At 41.7% G+C, this 24,877-nt stretch overlaps 1 protein-coding gene and 1 long non-coding RNA gene across 3 annotated transcripts in view; one reads left to right on the top strand and one right to left on the bottom strand.

Moving 5' to 3' along the window:
* Nucleotides 1-24,877, bottom strand: part of LOC308473745 — a 396,145-nt gene that overhangs the window by 65,488 nt on the left and 305,780 nt on the right. The window lies entirely within an intron of this gene.
* Nucleotides 16,049-22,930, top strand: TMEM18 (transmembrane protein 18). 2 transcript variants are annotated; one of them, XM_080999425.1, is made up of 6 exons: nucleotides 16,049-16,449; nucleotides 17,502-17,622; nucleotides 18,374-18,428; nucleotides 20,223-20,316; nucleotides 21,117-21,233; nucleotides 21,460-22,930. In XM_080999425.1, the coding sequence occupies exons 1-5, from the start codon at nucleotides 16,408-16,410 to the stop codon at nucleotides 21,210-21,212; spliced, it is 408 nt and encodes a 135-aa protein (XP_080855551.1). In that variant the 5' UTR covers nucleotides 16,049-16,407; the 3' UTR covers nucleotides 21,213-21,233; nucleotides 21,460-22,930. The 2 variants fall into 2 exon arrangements, with proteins under 2 accessions (XP_080855551.1, XP_080855550.1); XM_080999424.1 differs by having other exon boundaries at nucleotides 16,050-16,449; nucleotides 21,117-22,930.

The raw sequence follows: 24,877 nt of genomic DNA, 5'->3' as shown, positions 1-24,877 counted from the left end.
CTCTTTTCATTCTCCCCCCGGTCTGCTTCAGTCGTTTAGTTCTGGAAATTCCCCAAACTGTTAAGGCTCAACAGGTATTTCAATCTGACTTGCTAATGCTGTAATGATCGGGGTGACACACCTGCAATTTGCAGAGCCTCTTCAGCGGCACAGAGCAACACTTGTGTGCAGTCTTAGCACTTTTGCTTCTCCACGGAGCGTCTCTTGCTTCTCTGCTGAAATGCAGAGCAGGTTTCCAGGGATAAGCTTGCAGTGCCAAGGAACAGATAGGTGTATTCGCATAGGATTTTGCTTTTCAGATTTCGATGCTCCCGGGACTACGATGCAAGTGAAGGACCCACCTGGTCTCGCAGTGATAACAATGTTATTAACCGCTGAGACCAAATGCTGCTGGAACAACAGCAAACTAAATCAAACACACATTGCTGCGCGTGGACCTGATTTCAGCCTGCTCCTTCGATCCATTAAACCGCAGTCCAGGGCAGCAAGTAACCACCATTAGCCATTGAGAGATCAAGATGAAATGGACTGGTTCCTTTTAAGATGCCGAATAAATTTACATCTCATATAGGGTAATTGGAACCCAGAAGGATCCTCTGCATAAAGAATTAGATTCCCAAGTCTATAAAATCAATTGGTTCGTCTCCACTCTCAGACAGAAGTAGGCGGCTGTTGAGTTTCAAACAGTGGAATATTTCTTAACCTTCCTAAGCCCAAAGGCCTCGTTTCCTTTGGGACAAACGTCTGGGAGCCTCATGTGCTCAGGGCCAGAGTAGGAAAAGCAACTAATGTGAATTTTCCTAACTTATCCACACACTCCTCTCTCTCGACGATCCGGGCACCTAAGAGGCATTATCAGAGTTCAAGGAACAGAGTCATAGCCACGCAACAGCAGCAGCAACAACTCAGGAAGGTACAGAGTAGAGCTGGTGACCTGAAGGCCAGATAGAGAAGTCCGAAGGGCTGGATTCAATATGAGGTTCCCCATCCCACCCCTCCAATGTTAATGATTCCCTCCCCACCCCCCATATTGCAAACTGCTACAAATGCACTAAGGGTTGGATCCAGAGCTCCCATGAGTTCTGCCCACAGGATGGTCCCAATGTAATACTACAGTGGTGCCTCGCAAGACGAATGCCTCGCAAGACAAAAAACGCGCAAGACGAAAGAGTTTTCAGTTTTTTGAGTCGTTCCGCAAGACGAATTTCCCTATGGGCTTGCTTCGCAAGACGAAACGTCTTGCGAGTTCTTGTGAGTTTGTTTCCTTTTTCTTAAAGCCGCTAAGCCGTTAATAGCCGCTAAGCCGCTAATAGCCGTGCTTCGCAAGACGAAAAAACCGCAAGACGAAGAGAGAGACTCGCGGAACGGATTAATTTCGTCTTGCGAGGCACCACTGTAAGTCTTTATTAATTAGCCAAGGGCCATCAATTGTACAAAAATCACTGAAAGCGTGATGATAAGAACAGAACAACGGCTTTAAGTCTTCCATATTTCAACAGTATTAATGGACAAAAGCACATATATTTTAACATTTTAACAGTATTAATGGACAAAAGCTACATATATTTTAATTTGACTTGGTATTTTTAACTCAAACTTGGTCACCAGCCCTTTCCCCACTTTGTTCCAGATCGCATTGGCAGTCAGCCAAACAGGATCCAGCCCATTCCTTTTTAATAGACAGGACTGCAGCTAGCAGGCAGGCAGACATTCCAAGAGGTACAGGTGTCTCACCTGCTGCCACTGGGAGAAGCGGGGAGGGTGATTTTGTCTATTCCTCTTCCCACTTGCAAAGCTGTTCCAAATAGTTCAGGGACCTTACATAATGGGGGGGAAGGGGGGTAACATGGAACGTTTGCAGGAGGAATTAGTTGAAATTTCCTACTACCATTCCTCCAGAGAAAGCTTTTCTGCTTGATCTCAGTTCCTTCCACATTTTCCACTACTGTGGCAGACAAAGAATTTAGCTGTACAATCAGGGAAAGGACACGAAATTTAAAGACACTTTTAAGAACAGGGGATTATTAGCATTTAAGGCAATTACAGTTTTTGATGGTTCCCAGCCCTTTAAAATGCAGCAAAGTTTGTCCTAATGCATTCATAATTTCAACATCTCGTACGGCTTTAAAAGAGGCATTCTCTTTAGACATAATTAAGTTGCATGTCCCTAATATTATCTCTAAGTTGGACAGTTTCCCATCTGCCTCCATTAGCCTTCAAACCATTTGCTCACATTTATTTTTTCCCTTGGCAGTAATTGTTTCGTACAGGGAGTCCAGTTGTTAGGTTGTAATATCTCTCATAACTTCTGGAAATGTAAATCATTTCAAAGTCTGCAAATGAGATGTCACCTGAAGATAAAAGAACACTCTCAGGAAGATGTGCAGCTAACAGAAATGCTTCCTAGATTCATCCTCCCACCCTTGTAAGCTATTTCAGAATCTTTGAGAATAGTCACACAAAAACGTACGTTACAATTTGGAAAAGAACCTACTTGATATATGTGCCTGCCACCTCCCTGTCCCAGTTGCAAGCGGAACTGTTGTCTGCCACACCCCATTAAGTAGTTTGCCTTTTTTTCAACTTGCTTTCTTACTATTTAAAAAATGCATTTGATGTGATTCTATTTGGCAGTGCATATGAAATGATACTATTGACTTTGAAATAGGGCACCCTTAAGTAACAAGGAAAGGGACGCAGGTGGCGCTGTGGTCTAAACCACTGAGCCTCTTGGGCTTGCCGATCAGAAGGTCGGCGGTTCGAATCCCCGCGACAGGGTGAGCTCCCGTTGCTCAGTCCCAGCTCCTGCCAACCTAGCAGTTCAAAAGCACACCAGTGCAAGTAGATAGACAGGTACTGCTCTGGGGGGAAGGTAAATGGCGCTTCCGTGCGCTGCTCTGGTTTCTGTGTTCCATTGTGCCAGAAGCGGCTTTGTCATGCTGGCCACATGATCTGGAAAAACTGTCTGCAGACAAACGCTGGCTCCCTCGGCCTGTAAAGCGAGATGAGCGCCGCAACCCCAGAGTCGTCTGCGACTGGACTTAACTGTCAAGGGTTCTTTACCTTTACCTTTTAAATAACAAGGAGGAGTTATCAAAATAGATGGGGATTCCCATTCCACTTGATTGTGATGCGAGGTCATAATTAATAGCGACAGCTAAACAAAAAACTGCAGTTCTTCTAAATAAACTGGGGCTAGATGTTTCACCAGTTACAACCATTAGACACTGTAGAAGAGGGTTTAGGTGACGAGGGTCAGGGAGGGGGTTTGCTGTGGTCTATAGAAATTCCATCTCTGGGACTTCCGGGTTAGCGCCTCCGGCAATGGCGGGCTTCCTCTGATCTGGAGGAACCCGCTCCGTGAAAATCAGGGTCTGGACCGCCACGGCGAGGCGGAGACCCATCAAAAACCACAGGTGGGAGAAGCCTGTGGACCTGGGATTCGGCTGGCACCTTTAGCGCCTCCCCTATTCGCGGGGAAACCCGGCTACGGGGTTCCGGAGCGACGTGGGGTGAGCGGCGCGGTGCTTCGAATCAATTGCTCTTTTCACGGAGTGAAGCCGCATAGCTGTTGTCGGAGAGCGCTGACTTTTTTCCTGTGGACAGTTGGACTCTAAACAAGTACCCGTGAGTAGAACAGAAAATTGGATTACTAAACTTCGTGATTTGGCACCGGAGCGGGAAGGTTTAAACAGGAAGTCCGCCTTCCGCTTTTGTAAACAGCTTGAAGCAAAGATATCGCAAGCTAAAGTCTGGAAAGTCATCTGTAAAGGACTAAATTTCCATAGTTTAAAACTACAAACCCCCCTTGGAAGCAGGAGAAGAGGGGGGAAATCTTAAATTGTTCAAGCCTGCAGGAGAGGGAGTAAAGAAAGATAAATTTCTATCGTCTTGAACCTGGGAACGGGCTGTCAAAGATAGACATTTGGGGAAAGTTCATTGACTGTGAATAATAACGCATGTTGACAGATAGTTAAATAAGAGAAACATATTGACTCCAATGTTTCCTTTTGCACTAAAAAGGAACAAAGATTTGAAAAACGAAAGCAATTTTGTTGCTGGATCTGCTTGTAAAAGGATGGATACAAATAGAAATTGTTTCCTCTAGAGGGAGCTTTTGAACTGTTGTTGGAGTGGACCTGGGGAACTCTACAGCTGTAGAGATTAGAGAGCGTGAGAAACAGGCTTTGACCTTGGATAAGAATGTTGACACAGGAAACCTTAGTGTCTGCTTTGTGCAGGACAAGTGCTTTGTTGGAGCAGCTTCATGCGAAGATGGATTTGATGACTACTGCAATTGATAATTTCGGTCAAACAGTGACCACTGATATAGAACCTGCTCAACAACTGACCCAGGAATCTGCCCTGACAGGGCAAGTTGCGGAGAAGATAAAGGAGGAGGTTGTTGTTGAACCTCAAGTAATACAAGTTGAGAGAGATGCGGCCCTGCAGGAGAATAAGCTGTTGTTTCTGAGGACTGAATCTGGAGTGAGGCAGACTTGGAGAGACGGAGTCCTGTCGGGACTGGAGATGGCAAGTTGTTCAGATCCTCCTATGCAGGGATGCTCTGACCTTTGGGATTTGGTTTTGGGCCAGGAGGAGATTGGAGTGGTCGAGGCACTCAACTTTGGAGGGGCATTGAAGTATGTTTTGGAATATTTTTTGGATTTTAGTGCTAACCATGGAGAACGGGCTGACCGGCCAAGAAGTGATAAAGACACTCTTAGGTTGTTCCCCCGAGATCTACTCCTCAGAGACAAAGGAAGGAAATTAAGAACAAGACCAGCAGAAGACAAAGTAAAGTGCAGGTATAATTATGAAGAAGATCTGCAGAAGGGACATGGAAAAGAGTTAAGAGCCTCGGACATAAGATCACCAGGTTGATGGACTAGATGGAACAGATAGAAAGGACTGACAGAACCCGAGACCAGGAAGAAGAGATGGTGGATGAAGATTGGCAGAAAGTTTAAAAATTCATTTAGAGAAATATTGCAAAATTAACGACTGTTAGGAAAATCTTGGAATGAAATTATTAGGCTTTAGTAGAAATGTTATAAGGAGTTATGTATAAATAAGTTTTTAAGTTCTAGGGTTTTTTTATGGTAAGATAAGGTTAAAATAAATTAAGACAACTAAAGGACAGAATACAGTGAAATATGGAAAGGATTTGCTGAGATAATTAATAATTAGAATACAAAAAAGGGAGGTGTGAGGAGGTCGAGGAAACAAGTTAATGAAGATAAGGGTATGGGAATATTGGATTTGTTTTTAAATTTATTTTTTTGTTCTTGGTTTTGATTTTGGTGTATTGTATGTTTGGTGCTTTTTATTTTCTTTTTATTGATTTGTATTGTTTAATCTCTTTTTTCTGTGCTTTTTCTTCTTCGCTTTTTTCTGTAACTTTAAATTCCCAACAAATATCATTTAAAAAAAAGAAAGAAAAGAAATTCCATCTCTGTCTCCAGTCTCCCTGTCCAGTTGAGTGGGGATCTAGAGTGTTTGTTCATGGCATTAGGTAATCAAGACAGATTAGGGTCTTCGCTGGTTTAGTGCCCGCCTCACTGCCCAGCAGTCTCCCTGCCTGATCTGACAGCGCTGGTCTCATAGGTGGTCTTGAGGACTCCAAGGCTGCTAATTTTGGGCAAGGCTTTTTTTCAGCCAGAACTTGCCAGCACTCAGTTCCGGCACCTCTCAAGTAGGTGCCATTGCTATTATTAGAGAACAAGGGAGGTGTTTATGGTGAGTTCCAGCACCTCTCTTTCTAGAAAAGTAGCACTGGTTTGGGGGGGTGTCAATGCCCATGCTGAGGCGATTAGCTCAGGACTTCATGGCTGCCATGACAACCATGGGGCTCTCCCAACATATCACCAGCCCAACACATGTGGCAGGCCACACTTTGGATCATGTTTTTCTCAACTGGGCAGGAAGAGGGTGATCTGAAAGTGGGGGATATTGACATCTATCCTTTGTCATGGTCAGATCACTTCCGGTTGAGATTTAGGCTTTTCCTCTCTGTAGAGGCTTTTTCTGTCTGTTGACATTTTTAGAGTTTTATATTTTATTAGCTTATTCTCTGCCGTCTTCCACCCTCCATTTTACTCCTATTTGCTTAAAAATGAGTTCTGGAGTGTTTTTATATTTGATTAAGGGTGAAAGGGTGAGTGTTTCTTTTGAGATTGAAAATGTAGGGTCTAATTTCGTCCAAACAAAATATTGTGCATTTTCCTCTTGTGCTTTACGAAGGGCTGTGGCAGCCAAGAAGACAACCATTGCTTTTCATCTCTTTTTTTTTTTTAAAGAATATTTATTCCAATTTTAAAGTTACAAAAAAGAAAAAGAAGAAATAAAATAACAAAAATCAAATTAGACCTTTGCAACCTTTTTCCCTTTTACTTATTTCCATGACTTCCTCTCACCTCCCTGCTTTGTATTCTAGTTTAGATCGTATCTCCAGCAAATCCTTCTAACCTTCTTTTCTTTTACTTATTTTAACATTCGATAGTATTTAATCCTCCTCTATCCTCATTTTACACTTCATTTTTACTTATTCCATTATACCATATCTGCCAATACGGCCTAATATTCTTTTCCAACCTTTTTCTAACATTCTTTTATATTACAGTATTTCTGAAGATATATTTTGAATTTTTTCCAGTCTTCTTCCATCAACCCTTCTTCCTGGTCTCGAATTCTGCCGGTCATCTCAGCCAGTTCCATATAGTCCATCACTTTCATCTGCCATTCTTCTCGGGTAGGCAATTCTTGTGTCTCCCAATATTTCCCAATGAGTATTCTTGCTGCTGCTGTCGCATACATAAAAAAAATTCTGTCTTCCCTTCGCACCAATTGGCCGACCATGCCCAAGAGGAAGGCCTCTGGTTTCTTCACAAAAGTGTATTTCAATACCTTTTTTAGTTCATTATATATCATTTCCCAGAAGGCCTTGATCTTTGGGCACGTCCACCAAAGGTGGAAAAAGGTACCTTCATTTTCTTTACATTTCCAACATTTATTATCGGGCAAATGATAGATTTTTGCTAGCTTGACTGGGGTTAAGTACCACCTATAAATCATTTTCATTATATTTTCTCTTAGGGCATTACAAGCCGTAAATTTCATACCTGTAGTCCATAACCTTTCCCAGTCTGCAAACATAATGTTATACCCAACATCTTGTGCCCATTTAATCATAGCAGACTTAACCATTTCATCCTGTGTATTCCATTTCAGCAGCAGGTTATACATTCTTGACAAATTTTTAGTTTTAGGCTCTAACAATTCCGTTTCCAATTTGGATTTTTCCTCCTGGAAACCAATCTTTTTATCTAGGTTAAAAACCTCCCTTATTTGATAATAGTGAAGCCAATCTCGAACTTTAGTTTTTAGTTTGTCAAAACTCTGCAATTTTAGTTTATCTCCAACTTGTTCTAAAATTTCACAGTATTTTGGCCAATTTGTCTCCATATTAGTTTTTTTCAATGCCTTTGCCTCCATTGGTGACAGCCACCTTGGTGTTTTACTTTCCAGCAAATCTTTATATCTCACCCAAACATTAAACAATGCTTTCCTGACAGTATGGTTCTTAAAGGCCTTATGCGTTTTAACCTTGTCATACCATAAATATGCATGCCATCCAAACACATTATCAAAGCCTTCTAAATCCAAAATGTCCGCGTTTTCAAGAAGTAGCCAGTCTTTCAGCCAGCAAAATGCGGCTGATTCATAGTAAAGTTTAAGATCTGGCAGGGCAAATCCCCCTCTTTCCTTCGCATCTGTTAATATCTTAAATTTTATTCTAGGCTTTTTGCCCTGCCAGATAAATTTGGAAATATCTCTTTGCCACCTCTTGAAACAGTCCATTTTATCCACAATTTGCAATGTTTGAAACAAAAATAACATTCTAGGCAATACATTCATCTTTATCGCAGCAATTCGGCCCAACAATGATAGCTTCAATTTTGACCATGTTTCTAAATCCTTCTTCACTTCTGACCAACATTTTTCATAATTATCTTTAAACAAATTCACATTTTTAGCAGTCATATGCACCCCTAAATATTTCACTTTGTTAACTATTGTTAATCCTGTCTCTTTCTGAAACCTCTCTTTCTCAATCTCTGTAAGGTTTTTCTCTAATACCTTAGTTTTCGTCTTGTTCAATTTAAAACCTGCTACTTGACCAAATTCTTGGATTAATTGTAATACTCTTTTTGTACTGGCTTCTGGCTCCTGTAATGTCAAGACTAAATCGTCAGCAAAAGCTTTCAATTTGTACTGTTTAGCTCCGAGTTGTATACCTTTAACCAATTGGTCTTTTCTAATCATATTGAGCAAAACCTCCAGGACCGATATAAAAAGCAATGGGGAGATTGGGCAACCCTGTCTTGTTCCTTTCTCTATCTTAAATTCTTCTGTAACTACATTGTTCACAATGAGCTTAGCTTTTTGTTCCGAATAAATTGCACCTATACCATTTTCAAAACTTTGGCCTACCCCCATCCCCTGCAAATTTTTCTTCATAAAACTCCAAGAAATATTGTCAAACGCTTTCTCTGCATCTACAAATATTAAAACAGCTTTAGTATTGATATTAACTTGCAGTTTTTCTAAAATATTGATAATATTCCTCGTATTATCTGACAGATGTCTCCCGGGGAGAAAGCCCGCCTGATCTTTATGGATCTCTTTCACCAATACATTTTTTAATCTTTTAGCCATAATTTCCGCAAAAATTTTGTAATCCACATTAAGTAGGGATATGGGACGGTAGTTCTTCAGCTGTGTCTTCTCCACTTCCGTTTTTGGTATAAGTGTGATGTATGCTTCTTTCCACGACTCGGGTGCTTTTCCTCCCCGTAGTATTTCATTGAAAAGTTCTTTCAACGGTTGCAATAACCATTCTTTCAAAGATTTGTAGTACTTTGCAGTTAGACCATCCGGTCCTGGAGATTTGCCCAATTTCATATTCTGAATGGCTCCTTCCACCTCTTGATCAGATATTGTAGAGTTTAATATTGATTTGCTCTCTTGAGATACTTTTTGTAATCCATTATTTTTCAAAAACCGATCAATGTCTAATTCTTTCTGGGTTTCCTGCGTATATAACTGTTTAAAATAATTCTGAAAGCACTTCCGAATCTCTCCAGGATTCTGTATATTCTTCCCTTCTACTACCAAGTTCGTAATCGTATTCAGCTTTTGTCTTTTTTTCATTTGCCAGGCCAGTAATTTCCCACACTTATTTGCCGATTCAAAGGTCTTTTGTTTCATCTGTTTGACCTTCCATTCTATCTCCTGATTCATCAGTTTCATATATTGTACTTGGTATAGCTTTATCTCTTTTAAGATCTCCTGTGAGTTCGGTTTCGCCCTCAGTCTTTTTTCTCCATCCTTAATTTTCTCCAAAATTTTTTCTCTCTTCTCATTTTGATATCTTTTCCTAATTGCATTTTGTTGTATCAAAAATCCTCTCATCACCGCTTTGCTGGCATCCCAAATCACTCTTTTTTCTGTCGTAGTGTTCATATTTATCTCAAAATAATCTCTCAAATTTTTCTGGGCCTTTTTAATAATTTCCTCATTCCTGAACAAGGAGTCATTCATCCTCCATCTAAAAGCTCCAATTGGCGTTGATATCATTTCAATCTTTACTGGATTATGATCAGAGCAAATTTTCGGGCAAATCACCGCTTTTTTTATCTTAGGGGCCAGTCCTCTAGTTATCCAGATTTGGTCTATTCTTGTTCATGTCATATTTGCTTCAGAGAAGAAGGTTCCTTCTCTTTCCAAGGGGTTCTTTATTCACCAAATATCCACAAGATCCATATTGTCAGTCATTTCAAAAAATGTCTTTGGTAGTCTTCCATCTTTCGTCACCGTTTGTCTTTGGGCTTTATCCATATTTGTAGACACTACTCCATTCATATCTCCCATCAAAATAATGTTGTAATCCAAATAATCCAGGAGAGTTTCGTGTAATTTTTTAAAGAATTCTGATTTTCCCTCATTTGGTGCATATACACCTATTATCAAAAACTTCTGTCCTTGAAACTGAATTTCAATTGCTATATATCTTCCTTGGTCGTCTTTAAATCTAAATTTTGGTGACAGGCTTTCCTTCGCATAGAGTACTACTCCTCTTTTTTTCACATTGTCCGATGAAATAAATTCTTCTCCCAATCTTTTATTTATCAAAATTTTCCGATGTAGCCTTGTCACATGCGTCTCTTGTAAACAGATCAAGTCCAAATGTTCTTTTTTCAATGTATGAAATACTCTCCCCCTTTTTGCTGATGAATTCAGACCATTAATATTCCAGCTTAAAACTTGAAGTGTCATTTTGTAGTTACTCTCCTTCTCCTCCAACAGCCCCAAGAAGTTTGTCTATGTCTGTCGGTGGCGTTGGTTTCGCTTTTTTTTGCAGACTCTTATCCGGTATCGCAGTGTCTTTTCCCAATCCTTTCTGTAGATCTTCTTCGTATGCGCTCAAAAACTTGTTCTTTTCCTCCACTGATCTTATCTTAGTCTTTCTTCCTTTAAAACTAAAAGATAGACCTTGAGGGAATTCCCACCTGAAAAGGATTTTGTTTTTTCTCAACAAGACCACCAAGTCTCCAAAATCTTGTCTTAGGTCCAGAAGATGTTTTGGTATATCTTTAAAAATTTCCACTTTTGATTGTACAATTGTCAAGGGTTTCTCGTAATGCAGGCCTAAAATTTTGTCCCTTTCCTCTTTAGATCGAAGAGTAATCAAACAATCCCTTATTTTAATCTTTCTTCCTCCTTTCCCTAGTCTGAAGGCCCTCACAATCTTAAAATCCTCTTCTTTCAAATCCAATTTCCAAAATTCCACAAATTCTTGTGTCAAAAAGTCTATCAAGGTGCCTTTCTCCAACTCAGGAACAGCTCTAATTCTTAAATTGGTTTGTTTGTCTTTGAGATCAATCATAGACAACGTTAACTTATGTTCTGCAATCTCTTTCTGTAGGTCTGGTACCTTCTCAGTTTCCAATTGCCCCAATTTAAATTCCACAGCAGCAGTCTTTTCCTGTATAGACTTTGAGTCTTGCAATAATTTCTGAATAGATTCCGTATTGCTGTTTACCTTTTTCTCCAAGTTGTCTAGTGTTTCTGTGTTTAAATCAATTTTTCTATTAGCAATGTCCACTTTCTGATTCGTTTCTTCCACTTTCCTATTCGTCTCCCCCACCTTTGTCCTAAGTTGCTGTATAGATTCATTAATCTTAGCCAAGGCGTTGGCTAAAATTTCCAAGGCGTTGGCTAAAATTTCCTCAGACATCCCACTAGACTTAGATTGTGTTGCTGATGCAGGCAGACCAGCGGATGATTGCCTTCGGTGTACCCAAGGTTTCCCAGATCTCAAGACTGATGGGTCTTGAGATTTCTGGCCATCTGCCATAACAAAGTGAAGGTCAAATTCTTTTCCCACGTATGCTGTTCCTGTTTACAAGTGGAAAATTCCTTTACTGTAATTTCAGGGAGTCCCACTAGGTGGACACTGTTACCACCAAACCAGTTACTGTCCTTCTAAAATGACAGGAAAGAGAAACTAAGTAGAGAGACAAAGATGGAGGACCACAATGTATCTTTCCAGTTATTTTCCCCAACGAAATTGGCCACAATATATCTTCCTTACAGCCAACAAATAGCACTGACAGCTTTTGACAGCTGAGAAGTCTCACTGACAGATTGCTCTTTAAGTCTTTAAACAGTCCGGTAGAATCAAACAAAACCTTTCCCTTTATCCCTCCGAAAGGTAGATCCGCCAAAGTTCTCAGGTCAGAAGAAAACACTTATTTCAAATCAATTTTCCCATGTTTAGCTCAAAGTCTCTATGCTTTATTCTGGATACAATGCGGGGAAGCGGACTTCCTGTTTGCACTTCCCACCGCGGTAGCCAATTTTAACGTTGTTTTACTGCTAAAACCTTTCCGCTTTTATCCAATTAGTCCAATCAATCCAATTAATGCTCTTTTAACCCAATTCCTCTACTCACGATTGAAATTTCAGTCCAAATGTTCCAGGAATAAGTCAGCGCTCTCCAGCAACGGCAACACGGCTTCGCTCAGTGAAAGCAGCGATCCGCTCGCAGCACCGCGCTTCTCCCCCGCTCCATTCCGAAGCCTCAAAAAAAGGCTTCCTCGCGGGTTGGGGGGGCGCTCCAAGGTGCCTGCCGAGCCTCCACGTTCGCAGGCTTCCGCACCTGCGATTTCTAAGGGTCCCCGCTTCGCCGCAGCGCACAGGACCCGATTTTCGCTGAGCTATCCCCTCCGAGATCAAAGGGGATCGGCCATTTGCTGCTGGCGCTAACCGGAAGTCTCTCATCTCTTTAAACTTAATGAGCAGTAGGATTTTAAATGCCACTGAGAAAACTAGTGTGAAATACTGGTTAGACTAAGACTGAGGTGACCCAGCTTCACATTTATAGACACTTGGAAAACATAGCTGACTGGGTCACCAACTCTCAGCCTAATCTTCCTCAGAAGGTTATTCTGAAAATAAAAATGGGCGAAAAAACCATGTACACCAACTAGAGCTCCTGGGTAGAAGGGTGGAATATAGATGTAATATAAAAATTAAGTGGTCATGCAAATAGCACCAGACTTGAGCTCTTTCATTGCTGTTGAAGTCCAATGTGGGAGGAAACTACTTGTAAAGCCAAATGCCAAATCTAGAAATGCAAGATATAAATTATACAGCAAAAGTCCACAACATGCCCATTAATTCTTCTTCTTTTTTTTAGTTAACAAGAGCACATTGGTTTCACCTTTAAACCATTAAAAAGTCGACATGATGCTCACTTGCAGTTTTTCACTTCTGCACTGTGGGCTGGAGGTTGCTTGTCATCCGAGGTGTATTAACTGGCGTGAAAGCAACGAGGGGAATATTTTGACACATGTCAAATCAGAATAATAGCTGTATCTTCCTCAGACAGCAGAAGGAGATGCTTATAAAATTCCAGGGTGCTCTTCATTTCCTTTCACCACCTGGGACAGGTGCAATTATATTACAGGAGATGTCAGTTTTTCCTTATTAACATTTTATTGAATTATTTCCCCTCCCCTTTATACAATATAAATGGACACAACAGTTAATTTGAATCCCCATTCCTTCCATTTTCTGTCTTTATACTTTAATGTGGATGCATAATTCAATTTAAATCCAGTTGTCCTCCCTCTACTTTTAATTTCTCCCGCTGCAGGGGGGGGGAAAAAAGTTGGTGTGAGCTGCTTCCATCTGTATTCAAAACCTAGTTCACACAGACTTTTATTTATTCCTTCTGTGCCTACCCATGTCTATGGTCCTTCAATATTCCCTGGCACTATCATCCGACCACTTCACAAATTTAGTGGCTGGCTGGAATGCCAGTTGGCGATGTAATCCCACAGCTAGGACGCTGATGGAAAATAAAATGGCTGAATTTCGATGTAAAACAGTGAAACACAAAGTTTCAGAAGTTGAGGAGAATGCTTCCTAGACCTGTACCAAGTTGCTAAGGAACTACCGGTATTTCAAGGTCAGAACGGTAATCGGATGCCTACGAGAAAGAGCAGGCTTGTCGTTCTAAAATGGCTATGTTTCCTTTGAAATCATCCAGAAGATTTGATAAGGGAAGTGAGCCTCTCTGACTGCTAAGCAGTTTGTGAAACATTTTCAGCAACCTATAACACAGCTTACAGAGTGTTTGATAAGAAAAGTTTGGAAGGAAAGATTGCAGCATCAACCTCCACAGTAGATGAAGCAGCTAAAACTGCTAACTCAGCTATGAACGTGGAAGTTAAACACGAAGAACAAATTTTAAAACTTGGATATGCTCAGGAAACTATGCATCTTATATAGTTAACTATGTATGTATATTTCTGTCTGTTTGTGTAAGTTGTTTCGGGTTGCCATGGGAAAGATAAAGCAACTAACAAATTCACTAAATAAAACCACCATAATCATCTCTTCATCTTAAACTAGAATACCAGGACCACATATCACAAAGAGTTAACCTGAGAGTGAGGGGCATGGAAGAGGGAGTAGAAGATAAGGATTTGAAAGTGTTCATTATTAATTGGATCCCTTCCCTTCTTCCTGATTTTGAACTCTCTAAAACTGACCTAAAGCAAGCCCACTGGGAAATAGGTCTCAGGACAGAGATATTGTAATTGTTTTTCACTGTTATGCCCAAAAAGATGAATTGATATGACAACTACAGGGAGTTAAAGGCAAACAAATACAGTGGTACCTTGGTAGTCGAATGGCTTGGCTCCTGAACAAATCAGCTCCCGAATGCCGCAAACACGGAATTGAGTGTTCCGGTTTGCGAACATTTTTCGGAAGCCGAACGTCCAACACAGCTTCCATGGCTTCTGATTGAGTGCAGGAAACTCCTGCAGCCAATCAGAAGCCACACCTTGGTTTTCGAACAGTTTTAGGAGTCGAACAGACTCCTGGAACAGATTACATTTGTACAAATTTTGCAAGATGTCTCCCTGGGCACACATCAGCGCTGTAGGGAATTAAAACCAGTGGAGGTGTCCAATATAATTTCTAAAAGATGGGGTACAGTAATTATGTATTCACAACTAACAAAGTGCATTATTTTCCTTAACATTTCCTTTCAACTTTTCTTTATTTAAGCACCTCCGCTGTGCCTCAAAAAAGCAATGATAAGACAGCACTCAGATGTCTAAGCCATACGGCAACACGAAAGCACTTATCTGAACTTTAAGATTTCAAATGATTGCCTTTTCTTTTAAATTCTTAATCTTCCATCTCAAAGGTTAATGAAATTGTAACCAAAATATTTAATGGTACATGCCTATAGCCTTCCTTTTCTCCATTGTGTTCTCCATTATTTTGAGTTCTAAACTTCCTAGAAAGAGGGAAGGGCTATCAAAAATCATGTTAATCAGACCAAAAATAACATCTACAATTGTCCTTTCCCTCCTAGAATGGCCTCCTGTATACATGAAGCTTTCTTGACCCCATTAATGCCATCTAGCAAAATAACAATAGTCTGTCCACTTTTAAGCCCTCCAGTGATCGCAACATGATCAAAGTTCTTCTTTGCTACGCAAGCCTTACATTTTTCCAGGAAGGTGTTCAATTCTCAGTTAACATTTAGAGGGACTTAAAAGAGATTTTAAGGGACGCGGGTGGCACTGTGGATTAAACCACAGAGCCTAGGACTTGCTGATCAGAAGGTCGGCGATTCGAATCCCCGCGACAGGGTGAGCTCCCGTTGCTCGGTCCCTGCTCCTGCCAACCTAGGAGTTTGAAAGCACGTCAAAGTGCAAGTAGATAAATAGGTACCACTCTGGAAGCTGTACACCGGCTCCCTCGGCCAATAAAGCAAGATGAGCGCCACAACCCCGGAGTCGGCCACGACTGGACCTAATGGTCAGGGGTCCCTTTACCTTTACCTAAAGGAGATTTTAAGTAGCCTGATCACTATACCAAACACCATAAGTAATCACAAAGCAACAATAAACTTGTTTTGGGAAGTTTTGAATGTTTGAAGTTTTATTCTGTTTTTCGTTTTCTGTTGGGAGCCGCACAGAGTGGTTGGGGAAGCCCAGCCAGATGGGAGGGGTATAAATATTATTTTTGTTGTTGTTAAAGCTGCAGTGCTAAGTGTCCTTCGTTTAAAATCCAACTGTTGTGAATTTGCTTAACTTTATTATTTCAACTCTAGATTTTAAAAACCTACATAAAACACCCCACAAAATATACCGCTAAAAGGGGGGGGGGGTCTGACCAAGAAAGAAAAAAACTTTCAAACACTGCAGCGACCGGACCAGCGCGGCTCCTTCCATCTCACTAAGTCCCCAACCCACACGCGTGTGTGTCATGTATGATCTAGCTGAAATTCCTGCAGGAGGTTTGGACTACATGACCCACGAAATCTTCTAGTAATGCTATGACGCTAATATTTCAGCCCCTCGCAGCCTTATATACGGCTTCCAAATTCCCCGCCCCCCCAAAAAAAGAGCATCGCGAGACAGCTGCGAAGATCCCGCCCATTGAAGGGGAAGGGGAAAAAAGGAAACAAATCTTTCCTACTGTCCACGCCTCCAAGCGAATTCTCGTGAGGACAGAGGGAGTTTCTCTCCTCCCCCGCAAACTTGTTCCAAATGGAACTTTAATGCACATCCTTCCGGATTCTAATTGGACGCAGTTCTAATTGCTGCGCAGCGCGCACCACGGAAGCGTTTGCTGCACGCCAGAGGGAGAAGGGAAGAGAAGGCGTCTCCATTCTCCCAACATTTACGCACCGTTACGCATCGCGCATGGCGGAATTGGCGCTGAATCCGGAAGGGTGCCGCGTCGACTGACTGCAAGCGGAGAGGCGGGCGGCTGTTTTCCGCCCTTCCTTCCTTCCTGCCCCTCTCCCGGACCATGGAGCTTCCGAGGCACGTTGGAGTCTCCAGGATCCTGACGGTAATTCCTCTAGCCGTGCCAGAGACGCCCGCGCCCTCTGTGTGCGTCTTTTCTTTTTCTTTTCCCCCTCCCCATTTTGGTCGGGGTGGTAGCATGGCGTTATTGCACCCTGTGGAAAAAGGGAGAGGCATCGCGCGCAGTTTTAACTATTGCTCAGAGCAGGAAAAGCAGGCCGGGGTCTCTTCTCCTTTGCTTTCTCTTTCTCTTGCCGCGTTTGTTTTCTGGCGGAACAAACTGCTTGCAATGGAAAAGGCGCGTCCGTCTTTGTAGCAAGATATTTCTCCGCCTTCCAACCTGCTGGCGTGCTTGGGGATATATTGCGCGCCCCCCGCAGCTCCAACATAGCCTCCGTTAGAGAAAAATGATCCATGTAACTTTTCCGAAAGCATGCTTATGTTTAGAATAGGAGTTGCAGCTACAAAACCAGTAGTGGTTGTTTCTCTTGGTTATTTACTAAAAGAAATAATGTTCAGTGTTTCTCAAACTTGAGTCCCCCAGCTGTTGTTCGACTGCAGCTCCCATCATGCCTGGCCACAGGCCCTGCTAGCTAAGGATGATGGGAACTGTAGTCCAACAATAGCTGTCATTTGAGCTGCTGCTCCTAACCAAATACAGTCATACCTCATGTTACGTTTTTTCACGTTGCGTCCCATGGCGACCCGGAAGTACCGTTAAGGGTTACTTCCGGGTTTCACTGCTCACGCATGTGAAGAACCGTTAAATCGCACTTCGCGCATGCGCACAAGCACCAAATCGCGCTGCACAGATACGGCGCTTCAGGTTGCGGGCTTTTCATGTTGCGAATGGGCCTCTTCGCAAACAGAGGTACCACTGTAACATTTCTTGCAGATCGGTTTGAGTCCCCTTCTCATTTACAGGCATACACGGTTTCTTATTAAATATATTCTCAGAAGAGATTGTTGCACCTTTGCTGAAGTTCATCAGTTTATGAGGGGCAGTGTAGGTTTTCCATCCCCCTGAAAGGGTGATTGATCTGTTGTGTGCATTTGATGACAGAATTCTAATAGATTTTTTTTCTGATTTGCTCATAGGACACAGACTGGACTGAACCATGGATCCTAGGTCTTGTATTTTTCCACATAGCTTACGTCTTCCTCACTTACCTCTCATTCCAGCACTACCGCCTGCAAATAGGACACTTCCTTTCGATCAGTGAGTATTGAATGAAGTATTTTTTATGATATTGTTGCTCTGAAGTTAGCATCTGGGTATGTTTTAAAGGAATTAATGCAGTCATTTTCATTCTCTGCCTATCTCTGTAACCTTACTAAACTGTATAGTATGCATTTCTGCACAATGTACGTTAGTGTTGATCACTTTCAAATTGGGATATGTCATATTGGGGTATCTATTCCAACGTGCACAAAGTATTAGAGAAACTTTCTAAAGGCATATTTTTCATTAGCATTAGGTCCTTTCTTCTCGTACCCTTTACTGTTAGCATGCTGAGAAAATTACCCCGCTTTAGTGTAAGATTCTAGAATTTTAAAGTTTACATTCATAGCTTGGCATCCCTGTATTTTTGTTGAATCTTCATTTTATTATAATTGAAAGTTTATGGTTGTAAGCGCTCACTTTTTGCTGTGGCAATAGATATAAATGCCTATATAAACAGAAAATTTAGATATTGAAGTTTACCCTAGCCGTCCCATGGTCAGGTGTGATGGGACTTGAAGTCTAGCAATACCTGGAGTGCCACAGGTTCCTCATCCATCCCTTACCTGGGCACGCTAGTTAAATTTGGAATTGACTATGGAAACTTGTGCATGGAAGCCTATAGGCTCTTCAGTCTTGCAGATTACATTTAGGAAAGATGTTCTCTTCGTGGTTTCATATATCACATGCATTCCCACACTTAGATTCTTTAAAGCTTCAGAATTCTAATTTGTCTTCTTGGTTGTAGTGACCCTGGTATTCTGTGCAGAATATATCAATGAAATTGCGGCTGCAAACTGGAGGTAATTACATGAACTTTTTGCACCTATGTTTACTTTAAATACCTTTTATCATGCCGAAATTGTTGTCATCTTCCATTTCCCACAGGTTAATCAGGAAGTTTTTTATGTCTGATGTTTTTCTATGTTTTATATATGCTGTAAGCCACCCAGAGTGGCTGGGGAAACCTAGCCAGATGGGCAGGATATAAATGATAAAATTATTATTATTACTACTTACTACTACTACTACTACTACTACTAAGCGACGTGGGTGGCGCTGTGGGTTAAACCACAGAGCCTAGGACTTGCTGATCAGAAGGTCAGCGGTTCGAATCCCCGCGATGGGGTGAGCTCCCGTTGCTCGGTCCCTGCTCCTGCCCACCTAGCAGTTCGAAAGCGCGCCAAAGTGCAAGTAGATAAATAGGTACCGCTCCGGCGGGAAGGTAAACGGCGTTTCAGTGCGCTGCTCTGGTTCGCCAGAAGCGGCTTAGTCATGCTGGCCACATGACCCAGAAGCTGGACGCCTGCTCCCTTGGCCAATAAAGCGAGGTGAGCGCCGCAACCCCAGAGTTGGTCACGACTGGACCTATTGTTCAGGGGTCCCTTTACCTTTACTACTACAACTGTTGAGATATTTTGAATTTGCCCTCCAAATGTGTTGGACTACATCTCCGACCAGGCCCAGTCAACTGAGGCAGGTGGGAGCTGTAGTTGGAGGGCACTAGATTGGCAAAGCCCCCCCCCCCCCCCGGTTAAATTCTTAGCAGCCCTCTTCCAAGAATATATGCATAGGATTGCTGGCTAAGAATCCCATTAATGACAGTGGGAGAGTCTGAGTCATGCCTAGCTCACTGCCATTCAAATCAGTGGGACATCTGAGTGCTTATGCCTTTACATTTAGCACCCTATACATTTTCTTACGCCAAACAGAAGTCATCTAGATGATGTTACAAAACGTTAACAGCTTACACATACAGCCCCCCCTTTTTTTAAAGCAAGTTTTGTGGCATAGGCAGAAGCAGTAGAAAAAAAGGTAAACTAGACACCTCCAATTATTATGTTCATTGCAGTGGTTTACATAACTGCACCTCCTGATATAAAATGCCAACACTGAACAGCAGGCGTGTCGCAAATATGCTTCCAGATATACATTAACTATCATGGCTGAGTCAAGTCAAACTCTGGGGCAGCAACATGCGAGTGGCAAGAATCTGGTGTCCTTTATTTACTTTGGAAATAAAGATTTCACACCTTGGGTATCTAAAATGAAGCTCTAGAAGCAGTTGGGTCTCCAGCTGTTTTTGGACTACAATTCCCATCATCCCTGACCACTGGTCTTGCTAGCTAGGGATGATGGGAGTTGTAGTCCAAAAAATAGCTGGATACCCAAGTTTGAGAAACACTGAGTGGTCAAGGTGAATGTCTTAAAAGGGGAGGGGAGGAGGTTTGTTGATAAAATGGCTCCTGAAGGTTCTCTTCAACACTGCAGTAACTCTCATTTCACCTTTGCTTATTGCGAAGTTGTGGGCAGCGAAGCAGGCTGGGAGACGACTTAAGTGTAGATGGTGGAAAACTGGCCTGAGGCTAGCTGAACGTTTGCTGCCTACCAAGTGCTGGTGAAAGGCAGAGGAGCAGAATTTCTTGCCACCATTGTGTCCTCAGCGAGCCAATGGGAAAGCAAAAGTGCCATGCTTTTGTTTCTTGGTAACCGTTAATTTGTATTTGCAGCGACTATACTAGATCATCCGTATGAAGTAATCACGTGTGTAGAATTGTGTCGGTTTTTACTAACATCTGTTTTATTTTCCTTTGCAGATTGTTCTCGAAGCACCAGTACTTTGATTCAAGAGGAATGTTCATTTCCATAGTTTTCTCAGCACCGTTGCTGCTGAATGCTATCGTTATTGTGGTAAGAGCTGCTTCTTTTTCTTTCTTTCTTTTGCCTTACAAATGTGTGCGCTCAGATGTACAAGTGGGGCCTGCAACAGAATGCTGCTGTGTGGAATACTTGGGTCCAGGGAGCCAGCTTTTTCAGGACAGATTATTATCTCTTTCCCTCCTCAGCCCCACCTCAGTCGAAGCATTCCATGCCCATGGAGCATGCTCAGTCCTCACAGGGCTGTTTTGTGGGTCCTCACTGCTAAGTTGTGGGTGAGCATATCAGACGACACAGCGATTCTTCAAACAGCTCTTGTTTATTCACAGGCTAGAACAGAACAGAACTGAAGGGTTCAGCCAGCCTGCTTATATAGAGCTCCACTACAACACAACATTAAACATTTTCTGTAACTATCCAATCACTGAACGTCACTTTCGATCCCTTATTTGCATATGTGGACCTGAACTATCTACAGTATCCCCCTGCTGGCCCAGGGTGAGAACTTCAGTACATAACACTCACTTCCACTTAAGGGTTTTTTTTCTTAAGTTTTTTTTTAAACAACAACAACTGGAACCTTCTGGGGTTCCCCAAACATCTCAGTTGCTTATGGATGGTGCTGTAAGAATCCACAGTCAGCCCTGAACTTTGGAGTATGTTCCTGATATGACCAGTAGGTCGCTCTGGCTCCCACAAGTCATACCTCCCTCTTGTACCTGAGTGGTGCCATTTTGTCTACAGAAGGACCAGCCCTTGAAGAATAGTTGCCTGTTGTATACAAAAGGACCGCTACTTCACTAGCCTACATAATTATTTGTTTTGCTTTTCAGATTGCTTGGGTTTATAAAACAGTGAATGTAATGACAGAACTGAAGACGGCGCAGCTAAAAAGGAAATCAAGAAGAGAAAATAAGAAAAGTCAATAAATAATGGTTTCTCCTGTAAATGTATGTGGGATGCCATCATTCTTAACAATGTGAGGTTGAAAGATTTGAGCTTTTATGCCCTTTTCTTTCACAAGTTGTACAGTGGTTTTTTTGTGTGGTTTTTTTTTGGGGGGGGGGTTCTTTCTCTTAAACGATTCTTTTAACTTAAATTGTTGTCCGCTGTGAATTATATCCCAATACTGTGTGAGTGGAGCAGGACTTCACCTTCCTTCCTTTTATCTTGCAGCCCTCTGTGTTACCCCCAAATCTGCTCTGAAGGTTCCCCAACCTTCAGGTGTGTGTGAGAGAGAGAGACACAGCTGTAGAAATGGTTGCTGCCCTAGGCCAGGCATGTCCAGCTCTCTAGAGACTGTGATCTACCCATTACCATTGCCAAGAATTGTTGAGCTTTTTTGGGGGGGGGTGCCCTGAGTTGTCCGGCTATTTTGGGGGGAGAATTATATAAAAAGGCTCACACAGTAGTATGCCATCAGCCCTCCATAAAACACTCAGCCAACGACGCAGTGAATACAGTGGTACCTCGGGTTACATACGCTTCAGGTTACAGACTCCGCTAACCCAGAAATAGTGCTTCAGGTTAAGAACTTTGATGCAGGATGAGAACAGAAATCGGGCTCTGGTGGCGCGGCAGCAGCAGGAGGCCCCATTAGCTAAAGTGGTCTTCAGGTTAAAAACAGTTTCAGATTAAGAACGGACCTCTGGAACAAATTAAGTACTTAACCTGAGGTACCACTGTACAAGCTTTCGCGACAGCGGCCGCAATGAAACATAGTGCAGGGGGCGGAGCGATCTATCAGGAGCACACAGGCGATCACTGATTTTAATTCCGCAATTGACCTGGAACACCCCAAAGATCTACCTGTCGATCGCGGTCGACCGGTTGAACATGTCTGTCCTAGGCAAACGACCTTGTTATGAGCCTGTAGTAAATCATTTCATACAATGAATTTAATTGTATACAGTTGTACCTCGGTTTATGAACTTAATCAGCTCCAGAAGTCCGTTCTTAAACCGAAAGCGTTCTTAAACCGAGGCGTGCTTTCCCTAATGAGGCCTCCCACCACCGCTGCTCTTCCACCATTCGGATTCCATTGTTAGACCAAGGTAGAGTTCGCAAACCAGGACACTACTTCTGGTTTTGCGGAGTTGGTAAACCGAATTTTTCGTAAACAGGACTGTTCTTAAACCGAGGTACCACTGTACTGTGTATAAATTAAAAAGTACTTTTATACAGTAGTTACTGAGCTACTAATCCTGCATCAAAGTGAACATTGTATAGCAAGTGTGCCAAAATGCTAATCAGATGTAAAATACCTTTAATTTTTTAAAAAGAAAAACCATCAATTTTAACCTTTCCATTTTCTACCCGTTGAAAATCAGCGTATTGCGTATGCAGTGCCCGTTCTCAAAATTGACTAGCTCCATAATTTGTCATCCCTAACAACTGGGTTCCCCCCCTCCTCTGGCAACTATTCTGACACTTGAAGCTCGCAAATGATACCCCAGTGCAATGTTTTGTTTTGTAAAGCAACCGTGATTGTGAATCCCAGCATACTTTCTTGGCTATCAGTTCCTTGGACTTAAACTGAACATTATTTTAAAATATTTGTACATCTGAGTTGTAAATTAATACTGTATATTGCTGTATATGCCATGAAATGTAAGTTTACTGTTTTTACATTAAACTTTTTATTTTATTTTAGGTGTTCATTGAGTTGTTTATTTGTTATAAAAAGGAGCTATTAAGACACTTGTAAATACATCTAGGCTGCAATTCTGTATGCTCTTACGTGAAAGTACACCCTGCTGGTTTCTGTTACCTGTGAGTAGACATGTACAGGAATGCAGTGTAAAGTTGAAATCCTATGCAATTTTCCAAGGGATGGGTTTCACTGAACCCAAGTTGCTGAAATCCAACAATGTCTGACCAGTAGTAGACAGATTTCACCCTCCTCCTGCAGCTCCCCGCATACCCCCAACACCAGTTTTGGGAAATTGTTGGACTTTCCAGAGCAGAAAGGGGTGGCTGCAGAAGCAGAAGAAGGAAGTCTCATTGTGTGGTGGTGATGGTGATATATTGATTTATATTCCACCATTTTCCCTGAGGGGACTCAAGACAAATCGCTAAAAAATAGGGGGGGGGGGGATTGTTTAAAACATTAAAAGAATTTAAATTATATACATATATAAGAACTGTTAAATACATATAAATCATTACATTAAAAGCAGCACCGGGCTGGCCCTTTCATTAAAAGCGGTCAATAGAAAGTCTGTGCAACACTGGATGTTGCCCAATGAAACTTAACTTCATTTATTTAAAATATTTTAATAGCACTTTTCATTTAAAAAGCGCAATGTGAAAATTGCAATAAGCTTAACACCTTCAGTATAATCAGAAAAAATAGTAAATCTGAGGCAAATAGATGAAGAACATTGGTATTTATTGCCAGCAAAGGTTTGGGGTAAATAAAGCAGTGTTCAGGTGCGCAAAATGCCATTTATGCACCATCAGCGCATCTGCCACAATTTCAGCAGTAAATTGAAGGGGAAAGGCCATTGGATGCAGTCAAAGGCAGTCATCCAATCATTTGGTCACTTGTGCATGGATGGTACTGGCAAGGCTGTTCAGGAATGGTCGTCGTTTGCGAATCAGGTAAAGCTGGCAAAAATATTGCTTCCAAGAGAAACATGCAAAGGATTGTTCTGTTTGTCAACCTACCCACCCAATTCCATGCAAATGAAGTGGTACAGGCAGAGATGGGCAGGGACCCTTTTGACCAAACCCAACAACCACCCCTTGGAATCTGGTGCAAAAGGGAATTTTTTCAATTAGCAGCTCCAGCTCTTAAAAAGGTAAATGACACTCACTGTTAATACTTTGCATGTGTAATACCAAAAGCATCTTGAAGGCAGTTTTACCTGGTGGGATCATTTCCTCGTGACATTAAAACTGAGGGAACCTGAGAAATATTTAGAAACCTAAATAGTGCCAGCTCGTGGAGCGGATTAAAAAAAATACCTTCGTTCAGAGCATGTAATGTTTAATATATCAAGCTGTGCTTTAAGCCATGTAAGAAATTAAACTGCTGTCATATCAATATAGCTTATGATATAGTTAATATCATAGCAATTGAAATGTTCCTTTGTGATAGTAGAGGTTTCTTTAGCAGTTTGCTATAAGTGAGCCAAATATTACGGAAAATGTTTAAAAACTGATAGTAAAATAGCTTTGACCTGCTCTTTCCTCCCTCCCTCTCTCCCATATACATACATAAACACAATTCATGTACTGCTTTAAAAACAAGAAGTAGGACAATTTATTTTCATGGTGTGTTTTTTTCTAAAGGTGTGATTCCTTTCAGGGATTACTGTCAAGGTACGCTATTATGCTCATAACAGGACTAGATTTATGAAGTGGTGGAATGATTTATGAAGTGATAAGACCAACAAAACTATGCTGACAAACCTAGATTGATTGCACCATAAACCTGGAAAAAAATACCTGGTTTGTTGTTAAAATAACTTTCCCCGCAGGAAGGGGGGGTGGGGAAAGTAAGCTTTGTGCATACTTAAGCGTCCTTTCTCGTAACAGTTTTTACTGCTGTTATTGGGACGAAAGTGTTCCCTCCTTAATTCTTCGATGT

This window comes from Podarcis pityusensis (assembly GCF_964106645.2).
Source record: "Podarcis pityusensis genome assembly, chromosome: 3".
Taxonomy (NCBI): Eukaryota; Metazoa; Chordata; class Lepidosauria; order Squamata; family Lacertidae; genus Podarcis; species Podarcis pityusensis.
Note: the sequence above shows the minus strand (reverse complement) of the source record. Positions and strands in the feature narration are given on the sequence as shown.

What these genes read in the sequence shown, in the direction of transcription:
- TMEM18 (XM_080999425.1), top strand. Translation starts at nt 16,408, where the DNA reads ATGGAGCTTCCGAGGCACGTTGGAGTCTCCAGGATCCTGACG. An exon ending in ATTGCGGCTGCAAACTGGAG is followed by an intron (nt 18,429 to 20,222) that starts GTAATTACATGA and finishes TTTCCTTTGCAG; the next exon opens with ATTGTTCTCGAAGCACCAGT. An exon ending in TGAATGCTATCGTTATTGTG is followed by an intron (nt 20,317 to 21,116) that starts GTAAGAGCTGCT and finishes TTTGCTTTTCAG; the next exon opens with ATTGCTTGGGTTTATAAAAC.